Source organism: Nerophis ophidion, linkage group LG14, assembly GCF_033978795.1.
Source record: "Nerophis ophidion isolate RoL-2023_Sa linkage group LG14, RoL_Noph_v1.0, whole genome shotgun sequence".
In the NCBI taxonomy this organism is placed as follows: domain Eukaryota; kingdom Metazoa; phylum Chordata; class Actinopteri; order Syngnathiformes; family Syngnathidae; genus Nerophis; species Nerophis ophidion.
Genome location: NC_084624.1, coordinates 16,090,871 through 16,103,676, shown reverse-complemented (window position 1 = coordinate 16,103,676; position 12,806 = coordinate 16,090,871). Strand labels below are relative to the sequence as shown.

At 38.9% G+C, this 12,806-nt stretch overlaps 1 protein-coding gene across 7 annotated transcripts in view; it reads right to left on the bottom strand.

Moving 5' to 3' along the window:
* Nucleotides 1-564: 564 nt before the first annotated feature.
* The window catches only part of LOC133568194 (anoctamin-1-like), a 198,580-nt gene continuing 186,338 nt past the window's right edge, over nt 565-12,806 (bottom strand). For 6 of the 7 annotated variants that reach the window (XM_061919957.1, XM_061919953.1, XM_061919954.1 and 3 more), the window contains 4 exons: nt 9,561-9,745; nt 9,137-9,242; nt 6,713-6,881; nt 565-2,995 (listed from right to left, as the gene is read on the bottom strand). In XM_061919957.1, the coding sequence (XP_061775941.1) occupies nt 2,847-2,995; nt 6,713-6,881; nt 9,137-9,242; nt 9,561-9,745 (609 nt within the window). In that variant the 3' untranslated portion in view covers nt 565-2,846. Of the gene's footprint in view, nt 2,996-6,712; nt 6,882-9,136; nt 9,243-9,560; nt 9,746-12,806 lie in introns of those variants that run through there. The other variant, XR_009809548.1, reaches the window with a different exon arrangement.

The window sequence follows — 12,806 nt, the reverse complement described above, 5'->3', positions numbered from 1 at the left end:
TTATCTTTCCTCTTTCTCCCTTTTTATACACTGAGAGGAGATTGGCAGATTGTGAGCCGGTGTGTTTGTCACGCACCTGATTTAGATTGCTGCAGCGTTGCTCCAGGCACGCCCCGCCTCTCTGTTCCGCTGCATTCTCCGCCTCCTGGCCACCATCTTGAGCAGGGCCAAAGCGTGTCCGGCCCTGCCGTCGACCCGTCGGCTCCGACTCTCCACAGTCCTCCATCGCCAAACTCAAGCCGGGCTTCCATCCAGCTGAGCCTACTCCTCCCTCCCTTTTTTGAAGGAGCGGGAAAAAAAAATTGCCACGGCCACATGTCTTCTTTTCTTCGTTCTCTTTGAACTTTTCTTTGTCTTCTTATTTCTCCTTTTCTTCTTCCTCTTTGACCTTTTCTTTGTCTTTTTCTTCTTCCTCCTCTTTGACCTTTTCTTTGTCTTTTTCTTCTTCTTTGTCCTTCTTGACTCCTTCGTCCTTCGTCCTCCTTGACTTCTGGCACATACCTGTTCCCAATTAGCCTGCACACTAGTGGGATGTTCCAAAAATGTGTTTTTAATGAGCATTCCTCAACTTTACCAGTATTTATTGCCACCTTTCCCAACTTCTTTGTCACGTGTTGCTGGCATCAAATTCTAAAGTCAATTATTATTTGCAAATAAAAAAATGTTTATCCGTTTGAACATCAAATATGTGGTCTTTGTAGCATATTCAACTGAATATGGGTTGAAAATGATTTGCAAATCATTGTATTCCGTTTATATCTACATCCAACACAATTTCCCAACTCATATGGAAACGGGGTTTGTACATATTTCTATGGCTTTGCGCAGAGTGAGCTCACTTTCTCACCACATTTTTTCTTTCAAACGTGTCATTTATGCTAAACGCTAGTTTATCTCTTATCATGTCATCCTCTGTACATCCACTTCTTTGCTCACAGTCTTGTAGACATTGTGTGAGACCATAACTGATGGCGCTCAAAATCAATGTTCTTTTGCGGGCTGCAGTAGGCCTTGAACGCTTTGAGAAGCTCCCTTGGCCTGGTGTTATAGTCAGTGTGTTGTGCACTTCTAATGTCTCCTCGCAGATGGTGTGAAGAATGTTTTTTTTCAAACATATTTTTCCTTCTCCAACGTAGCGACCATGTAGAGGCAAAAACCTCTGCTTCCTTTACCACAAACCTGTCAACAATGACAGTCTGATCCAACCGAGCACTGACTATTGGCTCTAATACACCACAATCTTCTAACCATATTTTCTTCATGTGTTAATTATCCCAATATCTAATTAGATTTGCAATTACGACAATACAACCTTTACTTATGCTAAAATACATCAATCAATTGCCCTTAAACACACATGTATCAAAGGGCAGCACAAACCACAATTTAAACCTAATAAATGAAAAAATACAACCTAACAACTATACAAAAGGAAAATAAAACATGTAAAAATATTAATTATCATAATCTGATGCCCATGATACAATATATGCAATAATACAGATAGTTTTGCTTTTGTATCAATTATTGTTTGTAAAGCTGTTAAGTCTTCGGTAATGTTTACTGGTATGAGGTTTTGTATGTAACATCCCATGCATACATCGTGAATAAATGACAGATACTAAAATTGTCACCATACCAATCCATCAATACATTTTCTAAATGTGATATGTGAACAACATTTACAACCATCAAATCCCACAGAACATCAGTCAGTAGAGACAAAGTTTTGGCCTTTTCTTAGTATTTAAGAACACCTATTTTTATAAACTTAAAGTATGATGGAAATACATTTTTGGGCTATGTGTTCACAGTAATAATATTCCAAACATTTCACAACAGTTTTGCCTCAGAGTCATACATCCTATTCTAAATATGTGCATAGTGAACCTTGTAAATTAACCCCTAACTAACCCTTTTTGTACAAACCCTGTTTCCATATGAGTTAGGAAATTGTATTAGAAGTAAATATAAACGGAATGCAATGATTTGCAAATCATTTTCAACCCATATCATACTTGCCAACCTTGAGACCTCCGATTTCGGGATGTGGGGGGCGTGGTCGGTCTTGGGAGCGTGGTTGAGAGCGGAGGAGTATATTTACACATATTGTGTGCGTAGTTGTGCACTGCACTTTCTCAAAGCCGTAGATGTTATATGCATGTTTGAATGATTGATTAAAATGTGTATTAGTAGACTGCACAGTACAGTACATATTCCGTACAATTGACCACTAAATGGTTACACCGCAAAAAGTTTTTCAACTTGTTTAAGTCGGGGTCCACGTTAATCAATTCATGGTACATATATATACTATCAGCATAATACAGTCATCACACAAGTTAATCATCATAGTATATACATTGAATTATTTACAATCCGGGGGGTGGGATGAGGAGCTTTGGTCATCAACAATTGCATCAACAGAGAAATGGACATTATGTACAGCCAGCAGAGAACATAGTGAGTTCACATGGCATAAAAACAAGTAAATACATTAGAAATACATTCAATTATTTACATTAGGTTAATTACCATCCGGGGAGATGGGATATGAATTGGAGGAGGATGTGTTGTGGTGCATGTACAGTAGATGGCAGTATTGTCTTGTTTAAGAGTGTCACATGCTGTTTACGGCAGACAAACTGCCTTACGGTAGACGTAAACGTGATTGCTGTTGTTGTGTGTTATTACCGGGCTGGGAGGACGTTAATGAAACTGCCTAACAATAAACCCACATAAGAAACCAAGAACTCGCCCTCGATCATTCTACAGTTAGAGTATAAAGTCATTGGGCAGACATACTGTTTATAATGTGGGAAAGCGGACGTGAAAACAGACTGTCCTCACTCAGGTCCGCATGGAGCTGGAGGCCACGCCTGAATTTCGGGAGAAAATTTGTCCTGGGAGGTTTTCGGGAGAGGCGCTGAATTTCGGGAGTCTCCCGGATAATCCGGTAGGGTTGGCAAGTATGACCCATATTCAGTTGAATATACTACAAAGACAAAAAAAAACATCCGGATTGTTATAGGCGCAAAGTTCAAAAGCCAGCATCTGTGATGGTATGGGGGTGTATGTTCAAACTGATAAACATTTTTTTTTGTGCAAATAATCATTAACTTTAGAATTTGATGCCAGCAACACTTGACAAAGAACATCCCACAGGTGTGCAGGGTAATTGGGAACAGGTGGGTGCCATGATTGGGTATAAAAACAGATTCCCAAAAAATGCTCAGTCTTTCACAAGAAAGGATGGGCCGAGGTACGCCCCATTTTCCACAACTGCGTACGCAAATAGTCAAACAGTTCAATAACAACGATTCTCAAAGTGCAATTGCAAGAAATTTAGGGGTTTCAACATCTACGGTCCATAACATCATCAAAAGGCTCAGAGAATCTAGAGAAATCACTCTACGTAAGTGGCATGACCGGAAACTAACAGTGAATGACCGTGATCGTTGATCCCTCAGACGGCACTGTATCAAAAACCGACATCAATCTCTAAAGGGTATCAACACTTAGGCTCAGGAACACTTCAGAAAACCACTGTCACTAAATACAGTTTTTCGCTACATCTGTAAGTGCAAGTTACAGCTGTACTATGCAAAGCGAAAGCCATTTATCAACAACATCCAGAAATGCCCTTGGCTTCTCTGGGCCCGAGATCATCTAAGATGGACTGATGCAAAGTGAAAAAGTGTTCTGTGGTCTGACAAGTCCACATTTCGAATTGTTTTTGGAAATATTTGACATTGTGTCATCTGGACCAAAGTGGAAGCAAACTATCCAGACTGTTATCGACGCAAAGTTCAAAGACACATATCTGTGATGGTATGGGGGTGCATTAGTGCCCAAGGCATGGGTAACTTACACATCTGTGAAGACACCATTAATGCTAATAGGTACATACAGTTTTTGGAACAACATATGCTGCCATCTAAGCACCGTCTTTTTCATGGATGTCCCTGCTTATTTCAGCAAGACAATGCCAAGCTACATGCAGCACGTGTTACAACAGCGTGGCTTTGTAAAAAAAGAGTGCGGGTACTTTCCTGGCCCGCCTGCAGTCCAGACCTGTCTCCCATCGAAAATGTGCGGCGCATTATGAAGCGTAAAATACTGTTGAATGACTGAAGCTCTACATGAAACAAGAATGGGAAATAATTCCGCTTTCAAAGCTTCAACAATTAGTTTCCTCAGTTCCCAAACGTTTATTGAGTGTTGTTAAAAGAAAAGGTGATGTAACACAGTGGTGAACATGCCCTTTCCCAACTACTTTGGCACATGTTGCAGCCATGAAATTCTAAGTTAGTTATTATTTGCAAAAAAAAATAAATAACGTTTGAGTTTGAACATCAAATATCTTGTGTTAGTAGTGCATTCAATTGAATATGGGTTGAAAAGGATTTGCCAGTCATTGTATCCCGTTTATACTTACATCTAACACAATTTCCCAAATCATATGGAAACGGGGTTTGTAAATGATTGTGGCACAACAAAATAATATGTCATATTCTTCTTTGACAATACCTTGGATTTCATTACCAAACATTTCCAAAAGGTCAGACAAAACCCGAATCATATAAAAACAAAGTATTTTCACATAAAAAAAAATAACGTACATTTAAATAATCCGTTCCATTCACAAAAAATATGAAGACAAATTACATTTTAGAATAATAGTTTTACATGGAGAAATCAATGTGAAATATATAAAAATTATAAATGAACACCACTTTCAACTTCATCGAAACCTCATATAGGCAAAGAGGGAATGGAGAGGGGGAGCGCACATTTGTACTTTAATACCAAGTTATTTTTTTAATTCAGTGGTGTTTCATTCTTTCTTTGTCAAAGTGCTGGCAATCGCTACTTTCTTTGGTCCATCGGTGGATTATGTTGCAGTCATACTTCATAAAAAATTATGGTAACATGAATTTTTGGTGTGGATGCCACTTTCTGCTGAATAATTCACGGACAAAGCAAGATTGTGAAACATAATGTTTGGACATACAATAACCAAGATGGTGTAAGAAAACTGAGGAAAAGTTTTGATGTAGAAATGTTATCAACAGACGGTTGATAAAATGCAAATGCAAAATGAATTAAATGACAGGTAAATACGACATTACTATTAGCACACATCTGCTAGTTTCCTCCTCAATTGTCGGAATGTGTTGAAGGATGAAGGATAGCTTCTATGCAAGACATGAGTTTCACTACTAAAAAGTGGATGAGATTATTACAAACCCCGTTTCCATATAAATTGGGAAATTGTGTTTGATGTAAATATGAACGGAATACAATGATTTGCAAATAATTTCCAACCAATATTCAGTTGAATATGCTACAAAGACAACATGTTTGATGTTCAAACTGATAAACATTTTTTTTTGGCATATAATTATTAACTTTAGAGTTTGATGCCAGCAACACGTGACAAAGAAGTTGGGAAAGGTGGCAATAAATACTGATAAAGTTGAGGAATGCTCATCAAACACTTATTTGGAACATCCCACAGGTGTGCAGGCTAATTGGGAACAGGTGGGTGCCATGATTGGGTATAAAAGCAGCTTCCATGATATGCTCAGTAATTCACAAACAAGGATGGGGCGAGGGTCACCAATTTGTAAGCAAATTGTCGAACAGTTTTAGAACAACATTTCTCAATTGCAAGGAATTTAGGGATTTTACCATCTACAGTCCGTAAAATCATCAAAAGGTTCAGGGAATCTGGAGAAATCACTGCACGTAAGCGATGTTATTACGGACCTTTGATCCCTCAGGCGATACTGCATCAAAAAAACGACATCAGTGTGTAAAGGATATCACCACATGGGCTCAGGAGCACTTCATAAAACCACTGTCAGTAACTATAGTTGGTTGCTACATCTGTAAGTACAAGTTAAGGCTGTACTATGCAAAGCCAAACCCATTTATCAACAGCACCCAGAAACACCGCCGGCTTTGCAGCGCCTGAGCTCATCTAAGATGGACTGATGCAAAGTGGAAAAGTGTTATGTGGTCTGACGAGTCCACATTTCAAATTATTTTTGGAAACTGTGGACGTAGTGTCCTCTGGAACAAAGAGGAAAATAACCATCCGGATTGTTATAGGCGCAAAGTTCAAAAGCCAGCATCTGTGATGGTATGAGGGTGTATTAGTGCCCAAGGCATGGGTAACTTACACATCTGTGAAGGCAGCATTAATGCCTTCACAAGTTTTGGAGCAACATATTTTGTCATCCAAACAACGTTATCATGGACGCCCCATCTTATTTCAGCAAGACAATGCCAAGTCACGTGTTACAAAAGCGTAGCTTCGTAGTAAGAGAGTGCAGGTACTTTCCTGGCCCGCCTGCAGTCCAGACATGTCTCTCATCGAAAATGTGTGGCGCATTATGAAGCCTAAAATACGACAGCTCTACATAAAAAAAGAATGGGAAAGAATTCCACTTTCAAAGCTTCAACAATTAGTTTCCTCAGTTCCCAAACGTTTATTGAGTGTTGTTTAAAGGAAAGGTGATGTAACACTGTGGTGAATATGCCCTTTCCCAACTACTTTGGCACGTGTTGCAGCCATGAAATTCTATGTTAATCATTATTTGCAAAAATCATTGTATTCTGTTTATATTTACATCTAACACATTTTCCCAACTCATATGGAAACGGGGTTTGTATATTTAAGTTGTTGTGCTGTTATTCCTGCTACCTTTGTTCCCTGTCGAGGCCGTGTTCTCCAAGCTAATGCTCTTCACCTGCTCTTCCTTCATGAAGAGCTCCACCAATAAAATCTTCTCCTTGTGGATCTGCAGGCTGATGTCTTTGGGGATGTCTGGGATGAGCCAGTCCACAAGGTCGTTCATCAGCATAACAACATTCTGGTAGAAAAGAGTCAAGAGTAGCTTTCAGTCTTAAATGCAAAGTAACATTTTCTTTTGTACTGCAAATAATTTATGATATTAACCTCAATGATATTACCAATTGAGATGGATTGAAAATCTGTAAACATTTGGAAACAGTATTTTATAAAAAGTACGGCTTGAAACCTCACGCTCACAAGACTGCGATCAGAGACATACGATATATGATCTTAAAAATTGTTTTAATTCTTATAATGCTCTTATTAATCTACAATATATATGTGTGTTTATAGGGTGAAATAAAATCAAACAAAATAAAAAGTTAATAAATTGAAAATGGATGTCCTGATTAACATTGTTGGCCTCCGATTTGATCCAATTTCCCAATCTGATACTGTGACAATAGTATAGAAGGGAAAATGTTTTATAGCTAATATTTAATGTAAACACAGTAACACATTTTTAATGAAGCTTATCTTAATAAATATAGAATTTGCTAGAATTCTTACAGTCATTAACAATTAAATAGATCCATATATAATTAAAAAAAAAAAAATTGTCAAGTGATATCAAGGATTATCCGTCAGTGCAGTTCCCAGACATGTCAAACTATTTTGGTGCTCCAGACATCATTTTACTCGACAAAATAGATGAAAACTCGGAAAATCATGGAGGCTTACAACTTTTTTGTGTGTGGCTGGGTCAAGAATGTATTGTTTTTTGTCATTTAAATTTGCATTTCCAGATTTAACTTCACCTCTACAGCCATTTTTGTTGTTGTTTCAGCATGCTCCTGTTACGAGTGTGCGGGGCTTTCCCCGTCTTTATCAAAATATAACTACACATCTCCACATTGAACTCTCGCTTCATTTATGATTGCTGCCTTTGGTAAAAACTTAGCTCTTTAAGGTTTTGTTCAAATGTGATTTATTTTATTTAGATTCACAGAGTTGGTGTGTTACAAAACACTCATAGCAAAAATGTGTTTTAAGAACTCCAAAACAAGATCTATTACAAATAATATCAAAATAATACTTTAATGAGAAATACTAAACAAAATAAGTACCGTATTTTTCGGTTTATAAATCGCTCCGGAGTATACGTTGCACCGGCCGAAAATGCATAATAAAGAAGGAAAAATACATATATATGTCGCACTGGAGTATAAATCGCATTCTGGGGGGAAATTTGTTTGATAAAATCCAACACCAAGAATAGACATTTGAGAGGCAATTTATAATAAATAAAGAATAGTGAAAAACAGGCTGAATAAGTGTACCTTATATGACTCATAAATAACTAACTGAGAACGTGCCTTGTATGTTAACGTAACATATTATGGTAAGAGTCATTCAAATAACTATAACATATAGAACATGATATACGTTTACCAAACAATCTGTCACTCCTAATCGATAAATCCGATGAAATCTTCTTCCTTGATGTCACTTCTAAAAAACTCTGGCAACTCCAAAGGTATGCACAGTTTCCTCTTGTTGTTTTCTGCTGCATTTTTCACTACATCCAACTTGTAATCTGCAGCACATGATTTCCTTTTCGGTCCAATTTTCGGTCAGCCCTTCTCAGTTTTTATAAGTTACCGCCAACGATGAAATGATCCATTTTAATAGCTACTGCAGTAGCATATTGCATTTAGCATTCCATGACCCATAAAGCACTTCTGCCATGACCCTCCCCCCCGAATTCTTATTGGTTGACGTGTATGTGACGATTGCTGACGTGCGTGTGACGATTGCTGACATTTTCTTCGTCTCTTCCGCGAATGAGATAAATAATATTATTTGATATTCTACGGTTAATAATTTCACACATAAGTCGCTCCGGAGTATACGTCGCACCCCCCAGGCCAAACTATGAAAAAAACTGCGACTTATTGTCCGAAAAATACGGTATATTTAAAATATATCAAACACATTTTTAACGAGGCGATCACGGCAAACATGGACGTTCTTCAACTTTTTTGTCGTCTTTCGTAAAATCTTTCACCTTTCTTGATTATCTCTCGAGGTTCGCAAATCGAATGGTTCGCACAGCTGACAAAAACACAAACATAAGGTATTTTTCTTCGAAAAAGGCTAAATGAGAACAGACGGTGCTGGACGTGAGCTGGACGTGAGCTGGATTTGTCGTCATGTACTGTAAGTCTGAAGGAGGCATTGAGAAAAATGTAGCGACTTACAGTCTCGTACTCTTCGCACACACATACTCTGCGCTCGCACGCACAAACATAGACACACAGACACACACATTACCTGGAAAATAATCACAAAAGAAAGCCGAATAGCCAGTACCACCCAAAATTCCTTTGAAATCTCATATGGCGATGATGACCAAGGTGGTTCTCTGTAGTCCTTGTACCTGCAAAAACAGACAACATGTTTTTGTGTTTACATGTTGATTTAATAGCACATGTATTCCCTCCAGTAAATGCCATGCAAAGTATGACTTGTAACTGTGACTAAATGTGTTCAAATACAACACAGTGCACCTGTAACATACTGTAAAGGCCTGGGCTTGTTCAGACATCCTCTCCTTAACAGTTACATTGCCCAATCACTTATATTCTGATGATTTATTGGAATGTGATCCCAAGCTTAAATTGTTGAGTACGTTTAAGACGATACAGCTTTTTCTTATACAGGGATTTGATGCTGTGAAATGAGATGTAATTCCCACCTGCATATCTCAACTGCAAAGCCAAGTTGCATTTTATCCATGGGCTCTTTCCCATCCTGGAAGTGGCTGACATTAAAATATGAGAGAGTATGATTGACAAATCCATGCATGGTGCCGTCAGGGCTGTACATGTACTGGTAGACCATCCGGGGGATGAAGTCTGAGGTGAAGGAGATGACAAAGGCCTAGGAATCATAGGTGGGTAGCTGGTATTAGAGGTGGGATTCAAAGGTCAAGTACAAAAATGTGAGTCAGACTATGACCGATAAATTATTCAGGGTGTAACAGTACATGCAATCATAAATTGATGTATAAGAATGGAACTTTTGCTTTTTTATGTCTGTATTTGTTGATTGAAAGTTGAATCGAGGTAACTGGAAACTTGTTTGGTAAAGACAATTCAAAAGGCTTCTTACATCTTTTAATTTTAAGCGCGGAGTCTCCGTGTTTATGTCTTTGTGTGACCCTATGCGACAGCATTGTTGTCGCATAGGGTTAATGTTGTAGCTTTCTAGGGTTACTGGTGAATTACCGTCCTACATACAAATAGGTTGTTAGCCTTCCTGGTGGCAAAGCGACTAGTTAGTGACCATTCTTTCCGTAAGATGAGGCAATCTTTGGGAGAGAAATGATATGACATTGTGATGGTGCAAACAATCTCATGTGTACTCATCTACTCAGAGCATTCAATCAATCATAAAAAGAGTATTAAGTTCGTCTTAGAAGGCGCTTTGCCTCTAATCCAGGTAGGCTTCATTAGTTTATGCTCATAGACGTAAATTGGTCAAATCTGGTTCAGGACCTGCTGCCAAAAACCCAACTATTATACTCCAAGGAGGGCATGTCTATGCAAGGATGGTTCCGCTCTATTGTAGGGAAAAAATCAATGGTTAAGAGGTAAAAGAGTAACCCTTCTATCAATGCCAACGACAGTCTTTGAATAGGAATTTCCCCACCATGGCTTTGTGTGGTAAAACGATCGCTGTTGAACGACCACTACTGGCGCAAAATCAATCGTTAGACTGGCATTACACACGTTAGCATTCCATTCCGTTCTAAAAATGGCATAAAAGGAGCTTCTGTGACCGGAAACTTTCTAAGGCCCTGTCTACATTAAGCCTGATAACTCCTGAAACAAATAATTATTTACAGTAGCTGAAGCCCCATGTCAGTCACACTAACCCATCGTTATGTTTCCCCACCTTGGATAATTTTTCACACAGATAAGTGCGCAGTCTACTTATTGAATCTCCGGCTCTTAGCTTTGTATGGACTCATTCATCGTTTACAAAGTGAGTTCAGAGAGGATGTGACACCAGAAAGACCTCGCCACAGGCAGCTTCATAACAAGCGGTTTCGTAACTCGGAGGTAACCACTGGAAATAGGCAAGTCATCCAGAAATGCCGTGTTTCTCTTTGTACATGCATCTGAAAATGTACAGACGCTTTTGGAAATCACAAATGAGTACCTTAAGAGAAGGAAACGCGCGATTGCAGCTATTTCAGATACAACACATCTCAGACTGCAACATGGCAATGTTGAGCGACGGTTTTGGAAAAGGCCTGGAAGAATGGCAGCCTTGTGGGATATGTTTGTCAACGAGTGTGTTGTGCCAACGGAACGGCAAGAGAACTTTTGAATGTCCGGGTCAGCTGTGATTGTACTTAACGAAAAACTTTTGTCCATTTGTCAAAGGGGGGAGACAACGAAAATGCGGGCTCGCATGGACACGGGAAGACTGTTATTGTCCGCGATGTATGTCGAGCGATTACTTTGTACTCCATAACTACTGTGAAGCCATGGAGTGGTTGCAGCCGCCAATACAGTATGCCCGCCAATTTCAGCCTCAAAATCACAGGCAGGATTGCAATAATGGACAGAGAAGGTAAAATAATGAGGAGTGTCCTGACCGGATATATTGAACCCTAGATTTATTGTTGTAAAATGTTTTTTTTTTTTTTTTTTTTAAATCACATTGTTTACTTTCACACGTCCGTTAAAGATATGATTCATGCATCATGGCTCAGGTGTGATTCACTACAATAGGGCTAGTCTAACAGCTGCTGATGGTGAGTCAAGCAAGGTTTACTGTTAAAAGAAATGCGGCTACATTGAAACACAGGGTAAGAATACACTTTCAGGTCAGAGGTGACAATGACATAATATATATGTACGTCTGCAATTTTCCGCGCGTGCGCCTGCGGACAGAGGGGATAGGGGTCTTAAACGATTAAACTGTGTGTGTGTGTGTGGACAAGGATAAGGTTAGGTGGGATATATATACCCTATACATTAGTGTACTTAGTGTAGAAGCAGCCTAACTCCTGTTATATGTTGGAAGCTAAACTGTAAAGTCTTAAAAATGGTTGAAAGGACAGTGGGAAACAGATGGTACTGCAGACTACCTCCTCTGTTCAGGCATGGTTTTTCAACATTGACGTAAAGGGCTTTCACATTGGAACCAACTGTTCTCCCTGTCCAGAATCTGTACATTATTGTCTTGAAAGAGTGCTGTTTTTTTAGACAGCTGAGTCTTGACCTGACAAACTTTCCCATTTATGCTGTGCTATATGCCGGCTTATTGTTTGTTTTGTTAACATCATCACACTGGACAGAATGCACCAGATTGTTTTTGTATGTGGGTGGTGTCTGGTCTTTGGGATGCACTAATCGCTGTCTCGGGATGTTGCCTGTTTTTATTTTTTGTTTTAACACGTCCTGTCCAGCCACGTAGGCAAGTCATATTGTTGACGTAGATACTGTACAGAATTGCTTTACAAAAGAGAAGTGTGGGATACTTGTTGTTCTCTTTGTATTTGACTTTATTAAAATGATGTAATTGATTTCGTCACAGTTGGACCCGAGTCGGATGGGATAGAACGAAGACGAAAAAAAAGACAGAGGGGGAAATTGCGGGGACAAGAGGGGGATAAGACAGAGAAAACAACACCAACAAAAACAACAATAACCACAGAACAACATAAGCAAATGCATTATGTACGAATATATAACCAAAAATTAAAGTAGATTAAGTAGATAGTAGTAACACAGAAATGATAATGAACTTTATTGCAATACAAATTGAGCAATAAAAATTCCAATAGACATTACACTTTTGATAATCCATCCAATTTTTAACGCTTGTTTTCTACTGGGTAGCGGGGGGTGCTGGAGCCTATCTTAGCTGCTTCTGGCGGAAGGCGGGTACACCCTGGACAAGTATCCACCTCATCATAGGACCAACA